Raw genomic sequence first — 15,927 nt, forward strand, 5'->3', positions numbered from 1 at the left:
GCTGATCGTGGATTTTAGGAGGAGACAGCAGGAGACACACACACCACTGAGGATAAACGGGGCATACATGACATATAGGTATATAGTAGTTACATTTGTGACATATACGATATGCAAATATACAGTACTGTTACCACCCAGAGATCCCAACAGAAAAAATATACATATGATGGGGAGGAGACTGTACATTAAGAGGGAAAATATATACATATGGTGGTTAACCGGCTGCTTGACCTACTCTTTCTACACCTCCTTATGACGCCCCCCCAACCTCCTGCACCGATGGGAACTCAATTATGATTATTTTCTGTGTATGGGTATATGAAATTCTCATCCATTAATTAATGTCAGTGTTGTGTGTCAAAGTAAGGCTTCTAATAATGGGAAATCTTAATTTTTCAGATTTGACTCATTTGATTTTTTACTACCAAGTGTGTATAAATGAAACATTACAAAAAGTAAACCTTTTATTTTCTAAAAAACACTTTTTTCAGTGGAAGTGTGAGGATTTTTATTAAACATCATTGCACCTCCTGTCCTGCAGGTGTCTCCTCCTGCCTTGTGCTGTGTTTTGAGTGGGAGGGGGGTTCAGACATTTACGGGGCCAGTTTCGAATTGCAGCCTCCCGTAGTTTTTTTTTTCTTCTTCTTTTTCACATTTTAAAGTCTTTATTTTTCACAAGCAAGACAAACTAAGACAAAAATAATAATAATAATAATAATAATAATAATAATAATAATAATAATAATAATAATAATAATAATAATAATAATAATAATAATAATAATAATAATAATAAAATAATAATAAAATAATAATAAAATAATAATAAAATAATAATAATAATAATAATAATAATAATAATAATAATAATAATAATAATAATAATAATAACAAGGGGGTGAGGGGGGGGGGGTTGCAGAGTGTTACACGAACATTCAAGATAGTGATCTAATAAAGTTCCAGGGACCAAGTTCCTAGAGGCTAATCTTTCCTGTGACAAAATGGCATCCAATGTAATAAAAAAAGTCAACCAACAAACTCGATTCTTGTACCGGATCTCCTCTCTGGTAAACAAGAACACCCTGAAGACTCTGGCAGGAGCACTCATTCAAGGGTACTATGACTATGCTTGCACCTCATGGTACAAAGCACCTCAAAGGCGCTAAAAACAAAATTACAAACATCTCAAAACAAACTGGTCAGACTACTGCTTGACCTTACTCCTAGAACCCACCTCACCCCTGCCCACTTTGACAACCTAGGATGGCTTAGAGTAGACGACAGAGTACAGCAACTTGCAATGGGCCTGGTCTACAAGATACACTACGCGACCAAGGTACCCATGTACATGTCAAAATACTTCCCAAAGGTCAGTGAATACCACGATCACAACACCAGAGGGAGTTCCACAAATCATGTTAAACCCAGATTCGGCTCAAACAAGGGACTAAACACGTTTCGCAATTACGCCACATCAATGTGGAACACCCTACCCAAAGCTGTAAAGGAATGTGAATCACTACCCACTTTCAAAAACACTCTCAAAGAACACCTACGGGAGACTTTAATTCGAAACTGGCCCATGTAAATGTACTAACCCAACCCCCTCCAATGTACAGTAAATGACCAAGTATGGTTGTCAATATTCCAATGTACAGTTTTGCTTGTACAGTTGTACAGTGTTCCCCCCACCCCACCCACCGAACCACCTCCAATGTACATGCCCCCCCCCCCCACCCACCCCACCTCCCCCAATGTACAGTTTTTACGTCAAATGTATATACACTCTTTTCTGGACTCTTTTTGTATCACAAACAGTACTGTATTTGCAAATCTGGTATGTCATAAATGTATAGATGTAGCAGTACTGTCTATCTGTATGTCATATATGTCCTGATGAATTGAAAATGGGGGACCCTGATGTAAACAAGACGAAAGTCTTTCTCTGGTCTGCATCCCTTTAACAATTGTGTGTATTGAGCTGTACTGTATTGTACCCATTCTGCAATCTGTTAATAAAGTTTTCAATCAATCAATCAATCAATCAATCAATGAAGGCCATCGGGCCTATCACTCTCTTGAAGAGATAGAGAAGCCTGTTCCATTGATATCAAGTCCATGAAGTCCTTGCGCCAGTTCTCCAAACAAGTCAAGTCAAGCGAAGCAGTTCGGTTTGCGTTCTTTCCAGTTCATTAAAATAATCCGTTTTCAGGCGGCTGGGTGTCGCAGCGGACATTGCAGACTTGTCACGAACGCAAGAGACACCGGGTTCGACTCCGGCTGTCTGCGTTGCCTCCGGCTTGGGCCGGCCATCATACTAACTCAATTGGCAGAGTTAGCGGGTGGAAGTCGATGGGTGGTAATCTGGACGTTGTGGACAGCGACTCCTACAGGTCGGTTGGGGGGACGCCTGCACAGCAGAGACAGGAAATGGCGGGGGTAGTGTGAGCCTCCCACACGTTACACCTCGCCAATGAGAGTCCGCGCTGGCAGGTGAAAAGATGTGACAGGCTGCCTCCTCGTGTACCGGAGGGGACACGTGATAAGGCTTCCATCCTCCCTACAACCGGCCAGTGGGGGGCATATGCGAGCAACGTTCAAGACAGGGGAGGGGAGAATTGGCACAGCGGGTAATTGGGATGGGAGAAAAAGAGAAAAAAAGGAGAAAAAAGTGGATCAAAATAATCCGTTTGCATGCTAGAAAACACTGTAGATGTTCTTTCAGATCTCAGTCACATACTGTATGAGGAAATAAATCAGATTTGGAATCATGTGAATCAATATTGAATCGAATAAATTATGTCTTATAACTGCTACTTTATCATTTCATTGAGCTGTAATTAACACAACACAAGGATTATTGTCCACAACAACAGCACTGGTATATACATTTACTCCCAATAACTACCAAACTAAATTAATGTGTGCAAAACAGTTTTTGGATGTGTGTGAGATTATGTGCAAAATAATATTTTCTTAGTCCACGGTTTCAACACAAGAGGGCGATGTTGCATCAGTGCAATCTAGGAGTGCATTCCAATCAGTCAGTATGTACCTGTGAAGGGCACTGACTGCATGGGGCAGATTCATATATTTGGGGCAATATACTGTAGGCCTATGGGTCTAATAGAATAGATGAATGCTGGCGCATTTAAAAAAAATTACTACCTACTAATAATGTCTATACTACTATGCTAATATGTCTATACTACTATCTACTATGCTAATATGTCTATACTACTATCTACTATGCTAATATGTCTATACTACTATCTACTATGCTAATATGTCTATACTACTATGCTAATATGTCTATACTAGTACCTACTATGCTAATATGTCTATACTACTATCTACTATGCTATATGTCTATACTACTACCTACTATGCTAATATGTCTATACTACCTACTATTCTAATGTCTATACTACTACCTACTATGCTAATATGTCTATACTACTACTATGCTAATATGTCTATACTACTATCTACTATGCTAATATGTCTATATTACTACCTAGTGTCAAGATAGACCGCTCTCTCAAAATTCGACACTGGGTGCTGAAATCCCATTAAGTGATATATAAAAAAGAAGCAGTGAAGCTGGACCAGCACTCTCAGGTTCAAGTATTTAATGGCAGCCTGAAACAAACATAACACTGACGAAGGAATAATAATTCCAAAACATGTTTGTTTCAGGCTGCCATTAAATACTTGAACCTGAGAGTGCTGGTCCAGCTTCACTGCTTCTTTTTTATATATTACTACCTAGTAAATGGTTGCATTTATATAGCGCTTTTATCGTCACATTTTACCCCTTCCCTCACACGTTCACACACCGACGGCATAGGCAACCATGCAAGGTACCAACCTGCTCATCAGGAGCAATTAGGGGTTAAGTGTCTTGCTCAAGGACACGTCGACTAATAACGTGATAATAACGTGATAATAACGTGACAATACCCCACATCAGACACTGCAAACGGTAAACAAAGACCATCTTTATTTTCACTCACCATAAAAAGGCAAACATCTTTTTATCAATTTCCTGTCAAAATATCATTCCTTTCAGATATATTAGCATTTTTGTTTTGCCTCTACAGCGTTTATACAGCAATATCAGTTCTTGCGATTCATAGTGGCACTGTATACGATAACATACATAACTGTTATACGTGTACACAAAATACTGTGAAGACTACACCAGCATAGTCTACATGAAGTACATGAGAACAAAATAAACAAGAGAACTGATCTCTAACAGGAATAACACTGAGATTAAAAGATGGTGTTGATGATGGCTAATGACGTCATAAACATTCCCCACCCATGTAACCAATGAGCTTGAAGTAGACGCAGCCGAGTTCAAGTTTGAATAAGAAATATATTGCGATAAAAATAAATTCATGCATTACACGTACAGCTGGATAAAAAATAAGATGTTTTCATCTATGTAAGAAATGGATGTAACTCCTTCGACGAATCAGGTATAATACAGGTATATGATCCAAATAAGGAAACTGAGCACAGCAAAACAAACGACGCTTTGATGCCACAAACATCAAATACGGAGAGGATAAACACCTCTTAAGTGCTTGGAGATGTATCCTAGAAAATCTAACATTGTACAAAAAAACACAACAATTCTATATAATGACAGGAGAGGAAAAGACCAGCCAGTCCTCCTAGAGCACAAAGACCACAAATATATATTTATCAAAACAAACGGCTGATCTGAGAACAGCATAAGGGTCTTGCATGTAACATTCATCATTGATTATTTCAAATAACAGAGAGTCGAGAGGTTCTGGTGAGTATGTAGCTAGTAATTCTTCATTCCCGTCCCCATTAGATCAACAAATACATGGGGATTTGTCTTTGGAACACGGTAAAGGTGGTTCTGTGTAATCGCAACAGTATGAATTCATACTGGTAGCGCAATTAGGCTCCATCTCCTTTCAAAAGAGCATGGAGCTCTAATGTCTCATGATGCTGCATGTTCTCAGTGGGGACAGCGTTAAGGTTTCTCCCAAATAGTGCATAATATTGTTGGTAGAAGTGGCTTTTCACCAAACAAAACATTTTATAGTTTGGTAGTAGTAGTGGCAGCGCCAAACATAGATGTGGGATAACTTTAAAAAGAAGGGAAAAAGGGGGGGGGGGGGGGGGTGTAGTGGTTCTAATTTATGACTCTGGATCAAAAGTGATTTTGAGCTGAACACAACCCGCTAACTCAGTGGTTCTCAAGGTAGGGTCCAGAGACCTCAAGGGGCCTTCAGTGGCTCTCCAGCTAAATGGGGAATAGTTTCTTCACTGGAGGTCAGCACAACGAGAGCAGGTATAACAATGATCATGGGGTTCATTCTCCGCTGTTGTCACCTACAGTATAGACAGTTATGGAGTTCTGGACTAATGCCTCATCTCCACTAGCCAGGGTTTAGCCGTGCTGTGGCCTTCTCTCCACTAGCCAGGGTTTAGCCGTGCTGTGGCCTTCTCTCCACTAGCCAGGGTTTAGCCGTGCTGTGGCCTTCTCTCCACTAGCCAGGGTTTAGCCGTGCTGTGGCCTTCTCTCCACCAGCCAGGGTTTAGCCGTGCTGTGGCCTTCTCTCCACCAGCCAGGGTTTAGCCGTGCTGTGGCCTTCTCTCCACTAGCCAGGGTTTAGCCGTGCTGTGGCCTTCTCTCCACTAGCCAGGGTTTAGCCGTGCTGTGGCCTTCTCTCCACTAGCCAGGGTTTAGCCGTGCTGTGGCCTTCTCTCCACTAGCCAGGGTTTAGCCGTGCTGTGGCCTTCTCTCCACTAGCCAGGGTTTAGCAGTCTCCATTGTCTTTAGAATCTGGCCAGACCTGAGCCAAAGCTGGCTGGGGCCGTTGTATCATCATAGCTTTTAGCTTGTGTACCACAGTTGCTGGTGTGAATTTTGAACGGTTGCCTAGCAACCGGAGAGTTTACACAAAGAAACACAATGGAGACGCAAACCCAACCATACCATTCAAAACCTGGCTGACCAAGCTGAACATGGCTAATGGAGACAAGGCATGACTCAGTGGTTCTCAAGGTAGGGTCCAGAGACCGTGACGGGGGCTCTCCAGCTAAAGGGGGCATTATTTCTTCACTAGAAGTCAGCGCAACGAGAGCAGGTATATAAGAATGACTCTGATCACAGGTCTCGTTCTCGCCCACTGTTGTCACCTACACAGTATCGACAGTTCTGGAGTTCTGGACCGAGTAGCATCTTAACAACAACATTCTTCTCCCCGGACAGAGCTCCCTGGGAAGCCTATCAAATGGGGCCTATCACGTATCAACTGAGGGTTCATGACATGAAGACCCACAGCTACTGTATAACTGAATATAGGGGGGAAAAAGTGTCTGTTGTACTTTTCAAGTATGTTCCTCCGTCTGCAGGGGTTCCAGCCGCTCGGTGGGTTTTTAGCGGAAGGAGTGTCTGAAGTGGACGCTCCTGCGCTTCAGCTTCTCCGGGTTGTGAGAGGCCATGTGGGAGAACTCTCGGAAGATGTCGAGGTACGTGGAGTCTCCTGGAGAAGAGAACCATGGAGACGTGAAAATGATGGAACATGCAAATAATAAATGTAGAAATAAAAGAATAATAAAAAAAAAAATTAAAATAAAAAAATTAAAATCACAAGTTGTCTCTGAACTTGAAATCGTGTTGAAATTGATAAGATGAATCTATCTGGAATATTTCACACGACGTCTTTTAGTCGATTCAAAATGAAAATCCAAGGAGAGCATTAAAAGACGGCAATGCGGCATATCTGTGATTTTTTACTGTTTTTCTTTGGTTTGTTTGGTTTTTACAGTGTTTCAGGATAAAAGAAAGTTTAAAATCTTGGGAGATAAAAAAAATATATATAAGTGTAATCTTGGTCTGAAATAGCATAAGATTATCAAAAAGTGTCAGAGGTTGTCAAACAAATGTAAAAAATATCATTCATGAAGTAAAAATCTTTAGCGACAGCGTTGCAGAAACAGGTTCCCTCTCCTTTAGTTCCCAAAGTCTGACGGTTCACTCTCTTTCAGTTCCCAGATTCCTTTTCCCGTGTCCATGGTAACAGTGGGATCTCTGGATATAACAAAGGCAGCTGGACTCCTTTATATCCACGGCCAGCTTCCTAGGCTTAACTAATTAAAAAAGGGAATGAACATTCCAGTCTTCTACTGTGTGTGTGTGTGTGTGTGTGTGTGTGTGTGTGTGTGTGTGTGTGCATATGCGTATGTATGTGTAGCCTATGTGTATGTATAAGTGTGTATGTGTGTGTGTTTCATCAATGGGAAACGTACTGTAGCCTATATAGACGATTACAAAGTGATGACAGTGACGTTCTGAATGGCCCCATGTTTATTTCCTGTTGCAAGGTCTTGCTAATGCGAATAGTTGACAGGAAATACGTTTGGGTCCAAACTGCTCCCTAGCAACAGAACTCCAGTGAGACCGTCTCTAGAGCCCGTTTTAAAGTGACAACAGTAACATTCTGAATGGACCCGCATTTTTTATTCCTGTTTTAATGTTTGCTATAATGCAATGACTGACAGGAAATATAGAAACAGAATTCCAGTGGAACCATCTATGTAAGTTAGCTAGCTTTTGGTTTTCCTTACATCTGACATCAATTGATTCGATCTCAGTGAAAACAAACTATAACAAAAGATAATTTATTCTCTAGTTACAATACATTTGGTATCATATCATAATTGAAAATACTACTGAAAGTCCATCTATAATTAGTGTGCCAGCAGTTTTGGGAAGTCAGTTTGTTAATGCAGTTAGCTGTAGAGGCAGTTATCTGTAGAGGCAGTTAGCTGTAGAGACAGTTAGCTGTAGAGGCAGTTAGCTGTAGAGGCAGTTAGCTGTAGAGGCAGTTAGCTGTAGAGGCAGTTATCTGTAGAGGCAGTTAGCTGTAGAGGCAGTTAGCTGTAGAGGCAGTTAGCTGTAGAGGCAGTTAGCTGTAGAGGCAGTTAGCTGTAGAGGCAGTTAGCTGTAGAGGCAGTTAGCTGTAGAGAAGCTTTGTGAATAAAGGACAGAAAAATTAAGCAGGAAGCAGAGAAAGAGAGAGAGAAGTTAGCGTTTAATCACATCTTCCATTTATTTTCAGAAGACATTGGGAAGAGTTATGGAACAGAAACAAAGTAAATTTAGATCCAAATGAAAGGTATCAGTAAACGTCTTAATATGCAGAGACACAAATCTTACAGTATTTAAATAGATTGTACAGGTAATAGCAGTCAGAAACAGAAGAATACAATAAAGTTCATGTTAAAAGCGAGCGTTTGAAGTGTTAATAGATGTTTAGTTTATCTACAGGTAACATCCTCAACATACTGATACAAATACACTGTACTGTACAACATAGACTTCATCAGTGGCTTGATGCAAATCATTATTTGCCATGTCTGGTCATTGATTAGATCCCTAACTCCTTAACTCTTTAACCCCCGCCACAACCATTATACTGCACTAAATAAGAAAAGGTCAAGTGTCTAGATCCCATAGTGAAGGATGTCTATGTTTTTCAATGTGTATATAATGTATATATATCGGTGGGTGACAGCATCTACTCGGACTGATCTATAGATCCTAAAAGTAGGGCAGTCAGTTCTGTGTCTCCACGGTAGCAAGCAGGGTGTGTAGCTCCGAGGTCGTTCGGCAGCTTGTTTAACATAAACAACTAGATAACCACTGAGCAGGCAGGGTTTTGGTCAGAGAGAGAGCTATGGGCCGTTGCTATAGTGATTTGGGTCAAAGAAGACAGCGTGTCACATAGTAACGAGACGAGGGGGTGGGTTAGCCGTTGCTAAGGACTATAGTTTATAGCTGTGAGTTTCTTGCAGTGTAGGTTAGACTGAGATACGAAACACACCGAAGAGCGGACGCGTTGATCAGAGACTTTCATCCCTCTCCACCCTCGCTGGGTGGGGGAGGGGAGTGACACATCATCACTAGCTTCGGCTAACAGGAAATGGTGGTTTGGCTAACAACAAGGCCCGAACCATTGGAAGAGACGATGGAGAAGAGAATTAAGACTGAACAATGACAATACAGAACGGGGTTACATCTGATTACGAGGCTTTGTTTATGGAATAAACTAGTTTTTTCCAAGAAAGGTATCACGTTGCCAGTGTCGAATTCTTATGATTACGGATTGCATATAAGGGGGATGACATCGATGTACAGCCAGTATGAGAAGGTCGACTTCGGAGAGAGAGATAAACACAACGCAGAAACTACACGAACACAGATGAAGAGGTGATACTGGCTGATTATGGTCGAAATCTAACAATAGGCTGGGAGTCATCGCTTTTTGGCCAATAGCTGCAAAGCTGAAACGAGAAAAGTAAAAAACCGACCCCTTACCTTAACCCTAACCGCTTATAATTAAAAAAAAAATTTAAATGTACAAATGTCCTTCCTAGCTATGGGATCTAGACAGTACCATAAGAAAAGGCTGGAATGAAAAAGAAAAGTGTATATTCAACGTCAGTTTTCGTACAACAGTCCCAAACGTATTTCAAAGTGCTTGAATGTATCACTAAGGCTACGTTCACACTGCAGGCAAAAACGGCCCAAATCTGACAGCATACAGTAAATCACATGGAATCTGATCTTTTCAATTCTGATCTGGGCCACTTTCATAATATGGTCCTAAATCAGATACATGTGTTCTAATGATGTGTTCTAATTAGTTATTTCAACTCATAAATTAAACCATAAACTGTGACTTCAGTGTTCTCCTCCATGTTTACGTCCATCATCGTTATTGTTAATTTGTACATGCGGGTCAGTTTACACTGGAATCTGATATTGGCCACGTAAATTTAGTTTTGTTTTGAACAAACAAAAAAAAAATCTGATCTGAGCAATAAATCAGAATTGAGCACTAAAGATTGAAATGTGAACGCAGCCTGACAAGCAGCCAATGAGGACGTGGCGATCCCAGAGCAGCTGCTCTGTCTCAGAGTCACATCTCTCCTTCATGAAACCCTACACTGCTCAAGAGGAGCTCCACCCATGTCTTTCTGGCTAATTAGTCTTTATATATATATAAAAGAAAATAAAGACCCATCTGCTCCTTTGGCTTCACGGGGTCAGGTCACAAAGGAAATGGTTAAACATGTCCTTTTGATATAACCGCCTGTGGTCGTTGGCTCTCAGGACATCTAATCTGATCTTCTCATTAAGATCAATTTTGTGATTCTCAGAGGCCATGTACAACTGGCGGAGAGAGGTCAGTTACATAAGAGGCTGTTTAATATGCAATACGTGTACTGAGTGGGGGAAACCGGTTCTATCCAGTTTGCTCAAATGCAAACGTTCTACGTCATTAGCGTACGGAGGGTATATTCAACATGGCTGAAGCGCGTCGTGTTTACTTAGCCTACAAGGAGATATATTCATGAAACAGCGAACATAATTTCACAGAACAGCCGTGGTCCTATTTGAGGGTAGCTGTAGGTCATCCTCAGACTACGTTACACCTCGTGTATCCAATGTCCACATGGACAGGACGCCGGGTACATTTAATCTAATTCTTCTAAGTGAATACAAAAGGCCAGGCTGCCATGTTTTTTTTTTATACTTTCCCCCTAAACTCTATCCTCTGCACTAGCAGTATTCAGTCGATGAGGTCAAGAGGAGAGAGGGTGTTCAGTTTATCTGCGTCCCTTTCCGTCTTGGACCAAAGGATCACAGATATGAGCTCATGTCGTTCCATGCACACAGTCCTTATTATTTGGCAGCACATAATAAGGTTATTATCAACATTATTCAATGACACTAAATGTAAAATACCCACGTACAGAAGTAAACAAAAGCAACAGGGCTTCAGTGAGACTTGAGTTAACAGCCAGCCATGCACCATTTAAACGAAGAACAAATCTAATAGAAATCTAATACAGGCCCTTGGCCATGATACATCAGATTGGATTACCATAAACCAAGATTTTCAACAAACATTTTAACATACACATACTTGTTACAGCATACATCAGTTCAGTACGTTGTATATATATATATATATAAAAAGAATGTCCATCTTGCACTGTAGTTCGTACAGCATATTAAATCCCAGTGGCTTTATTTTTTATGATCAAATCGTGGAGTAGTGATCTTCTACCTCACAATGTGAACAGAATAGTGGCGTTATGCGCGTGTGTGTGTGTGTGTTTGTGAATGAGTGCACAGCGAACTAAAATCTAACAAAATATATCCAGTTTAAAAAAATACCATCTGCATTGTCGTCGTCAAAACATGATACAAAAGAAATACAGATTATCCGTATTCGAATCATCATTGCACTATTGCTCTGGGCGTTTCATCATAAATTAAGAGAGAAAAAAGTGGAAACCTATCCTATCAAATGAAAATACCACAACATAACAGTAATAACATAATCCTCATTGGTAGGAAAAGTGCATAACGTCGCTTTGAGTTTCTACATAAAAGCTTGCCTCTAAACATCCTCAGACAGAGTCACGATACCTCTCTTGAGTATCATCTACGCTCTATGTAACTCCGCCTCACGATGACCCCTTGTGACCTCACAAAATGTCAATCCACGCGTGCCTCGAAATTGATTATACCGTGGTGAATTATTTAAGTGCAAAGCGGTACAGTGGCAGTACCCCGATTCATACCATGACACATAGTCATACTAACGTCCAAATCACCGCCAAACTACCGAACCAACACCGATGCTTCTCTGTAAAGGTTAACAGAACCCACGTCACGCCATGAAACAAGCAGATCTGGAACCAGCCGACACTAACGTACCTCTGCGTTCTACAGTACTATCTGGGTTTTACGAGCTGTACCACCCTGTACTGGTTAATCTGGTGTTTTTTTTTTTAACATGTACCAATGTATTGACCGCACATGTTCATTTAGTAATAGATGGTACAATTAACAATATCACATGTACTTGTAGTTCAATAAGTTGGGCCTCTGAATGCAGCGATATCAAGCGACGGTTTAAATGTGATCTTGGATGTCTTTGGCTCAAAGCACCCGTGTCTACTCGGCACAAGCCAACACCTCAAACACAATCCAAAGCAAAAAGGGGCAACGGACTCACTACATTAATGGACACCATTAATCACTACACGGTGTACATTAATGGACAAGGATGACGGCCTGCATGTGTGCAATTTATGACGCTTGTGTTCCTTGTGTAGCTCAGCGGGGAGAGTGCTTGGTAACACTAACGCTGCCAGGGTTAGGGGTTCGATTCCCAGCGGGGGCACACACCCATATTGAAAGATGCAATAAGATTGATAGGAATGCAGCCGTTCATTCGGAGGGTTGGTCCCCGATTAATTGCTGATGATTTTATTGTTGGTCCGGTGTGGTTGGTGTTAAGTGGCCACCATCATAATGCAAAACCTTTGCTAATCGACCTATCTCAAACCCTGCCCCCTTTTTTATCGATCCTCCAAATCACAACCGTTGCTTCCCTCGGACTGGGGAAGCCGTCCGAGGGAAGCGACAGATGGTGTGATTGGAGGATCGAGAAAAGAGGCCGGGGCTTCTTGAGATAGGTCGATTAACAACAGGGCCGCTTTCCTGGCAGTGAATTCTCATCTCGCCTATGCTATGCTATGACTAAAGTAAGCACCTTAATGAAAGTACTGAATCCATATTTGGTCGTGGCACGCTGCTTATTTGGCAACTGACTTGTCAGTCAAAGTCGAGCGCTGAGTTGTTGTGACGTGGTTAAAGGGAAGTACCGCTGGATCCTGCCCGTGATCCTGAGAGGGTAGCTGATGGTCGGCAGAGACTACTACTACCACGCCGTTCAGGAGGGCAGCGTGTCGGGCAGAGGAACAATAGAGATTGGACACTGGAATAATCCCAGTTTAGAACCTAATCCGGTTATGAATAATCCCACTACTAAAGACACGACGCATCACGTCCCCGGCGTTCGAGATTCCCAACGAGTCCACCCTGCACCGGTCTACCCTGGTCTACTGGCGTCCTCCACACCCTGCACTGTTTTTTTTATTTATGTGTATTTGTTTTGATATTGATATATATAACCTGATTGGACCCGCCGAGGCTTCCTCTCTAGCACTCTGCTATGGTGAGACAGATAAACTCCTGTATGCATTTCTTATACTGCTGCTCAGTGGGGCTGCTGGTGTGGTAATGACCTGGCTGGCCGAAGGGGCCTTCCGACTCGCGCATCTCCTCGTTCATCCGCGCCAGACGCAACCTGCAGCGGGGAGGGAGGGAGGGAGGGAGGGAGGGAGGGGGGGGGGAGAGAAGGGGAGAAGGAGGAAAGGTATATGTTAGGGGTGGGAATCGCCAGAGACCTCGCAATACGATACTATCGCGATACTTGAGCCGCGATACGATAGTATCGCGATACTCGATATATCGCGAATATTGCGATATATATATTTCTTTTTTATCAAATTATTTTTAATAAATTTTTTTGCTGCAAAGTAAAAACTGTCAACATGTTTTATCTAATAAAATAAAGTTCAGTCTGTTCATCTCCCTTCAATCATTTTTATTGCAGAACATGGTATTTTCTCAAGCAGACACTGTAATCTGTGTTGCATGTACCTGACAAACTGAACTGTTTGTATTACAGTCATATTCCAACTTAACTGATTTTTTTTATGAATAATTAAATATCGATACTTGGCGTCCCTGTATCGATACAGTATCGCCACGCAAAGTATCGCGATACTACTACGTATCGATTTTTTCCCCCACCCCTAGTATATGTAGAATAGAAGACTTAATAAATCCATCAAAATAAATCCACAAGTGAGATGCTTTATATATAAGTGACAGATGTGTAAACAAACATGGTGGGTCATGTTAAAGGGACAATTCAGATTTTTGGAACCCTAGCCCTGTTTGCTATACTTACATACCGTATACTTGCAGTGGAGTCCTTTCTCTGCAGGGTCCACGCTGCTCCTGTCTGCACAAGCTGACTTGTGTGTAGACGTCAGTCGTCTTCAGTCAGCTTGCACAGGCAGGAGCTTGACCCCATTGACTTTACATTGTTTTGTAGCCCAGAGCTCGACCAACAACATGTATACCGTTTGCTTTTACTCTTACTCATAGTATATATATTCAGATTAAAATCTTTTACTGCCTATATTTATTGTAATCTATAATATATAACCAATAGGGCATACAGACCCTCATCTGCACCTTTGTTTACACTGTTTATTTCTTCTCATATTCAGATCAAATTGCCTATATTTATGTCTTTCTACTATTACCCTGCCCATACCTGTACCTCCCCTCCCCCCTCCCCCCCATGCCGCTATGATGCCCGAATTTCCCCCAAGTGGATCAATAAAGAATATCTGATCATTGGTAAGTAGCAAATGGGGCTATGGTTCCGAAAAATCACAACTATCCCTTCAAATTTGTGCTTAATGTAAAAAAAAATTGATCATATATAGCTTTTATTTAATAAAAATAAATACATTTTAACAAAGAAAACGTACAAAGTGACTATGTCTGCGTTGGCCGCCTGCACCGCGATGCTCAGAGGGTCATGTCCATCTTCATCCCCGTCGTTCTGCGTCGCCCCCCTCTTCAGAAACAAACAGACCTGCCTGGAGACACCAGAGAGACAGGCATCAGTCACCAGCAGAGAGACAAGCATCAGTCACCAGCAGAGAGACAAGCATCAGTCACCAGCAGAGAGACACGCATCAGTCACCAGCAGAGAGACAAGCATCAGTCACCGGCAGAGAGACACGCATCAGTCACCAGCAAAGAGACAAGCATCAGTCACCAGCAGAGAGACAAGCATCGGTCACCAGCAGAGAGACAGGCATCGGTCACCAGCAGAGAGACAAGCATCAGTCACCAGCAGAGAGACAAGCATCGGTCACCAGCAGAGAGACAGGCATCAGTCACCAGCAGAGAGACAAGCATCAGTCACCAGCAGAGAGACAAGCATCGGTCACCAGCAGAGAGACAAGCATCGGTCACCAGCAGAGAGACAAGCATCGGTCACCAGCAGAGAGACAAGCATCGGTCACCAGCAGAGAGACAAGCATCAGTCACCAGCAGAGAGACAGGCATCAGTCACCAGCAGAGAGACAGGCATCAGTCACCAGCAGAGAGACCAGCATCAGTCACCAGCAGAGAGACCAGCATCAGTCACCAGCAGAGAGACCAGCATCAGTCACCAGCAGAGAGACAAGCATCAGTCACCAGCAGAGAGACAAGCATCGGTCACCAGCAGAGAGACAAGCATCAGTCACCAGCAGAGAGACAAGCATCAGTCACCGGCAGAGAGACAAGCATCAGTCACCAGCAGAGAGACAAGCATCAGTCACCAGCAGAGAGACAAGCATCAGTCACCGGCAGAGAGACAAGCATCAGTCACCAGCAGAGAGACAAGCATCAGTCACCAGCAGAGAGACACGCATCGGTCACCAGCAGAGAGACAAGCATCAGTCACCAGCAGAGAGACACGCATCAGTCACCAGCAGAGAGACAAGCATCAGTCACCAGCAGAGAGACAAGCATCAGTCACCAGCAGAGAGACAAGCATCAGTCACCAGCAGAGAGACACGCATCAGTCACCAGCAGAGAGACAAGCATCGGTCACCAGCAGAGAGACAAGCATCGGTCACCAGCAGAGAGACAAGCATCAGTCACCAGCAGAGAGACAAGCATCAGTCACCAGCAGAGAGACAGGCATCAGTCACCAGCAGAGAGACAAGCATCAGTCACCAGCAGAGAGACAAGCATCAGTCACCAGCAGAGAGACAAGCATCAGTCACCAGCAGAGAGACAAGCATCAGTCACCAGCAGAGAGACAAGCATCAGTCACCAGCAGAGAGACAAGCATCGGTCACCAGCAGAGAGACAAGCATCAGTCACCAGCAGAGAGACAAGCATCAGTCACCAGCAGAGAGACAAGCATC

General features: G+C 42.6%; 1 protein-coding gene across 1 annotated transcript in view; it reads right to left on the minus strand.

Moving 5' to 3' along the window:
• Positions 1-4,005: 4,005 nt before the first annotated feature.
• The window catches only part of acap3a (ArfGAP with coiled-coil, ankyrin repeat and PH domains 3a), a 150,255-nt gene continuing 138,333 nt past the window's right edge, over positions 4,006-15,927 (minus strand). The window contains exons 19-21 of the mRNA XM_084333348.1: positions 14,491-14,601; positions 13,168-13,229; positions 4,006-6,539 (exon numbers count right to left, since the gene is read on the minus strand). Of these exons, the coding sequence (XP_084189474.1) occupies positions 6,433-6,539; positions 13,168-13,229; positions 14,491-14,601 (280 nt within the window). The 3' untranslated portion in view covers positions 4,006-6,432. The remainder of the gene's footprint in view (positions 6,540-13,167; positions 13,230-14,490; positions 14,602-15,927) is intronic.

Source organism: Notolepis coatsorum (genome assembly GCF_963971535.1).
Source record: "Notolepis coatsorum genome assembly, chromosome: 17".
Lineage (NCBI taxonomy): Eukaryota > Metazoa > Chordata > Actinopteri > Aulopiformes > Paralepididae > Notolepis > Notolepis coatsorum.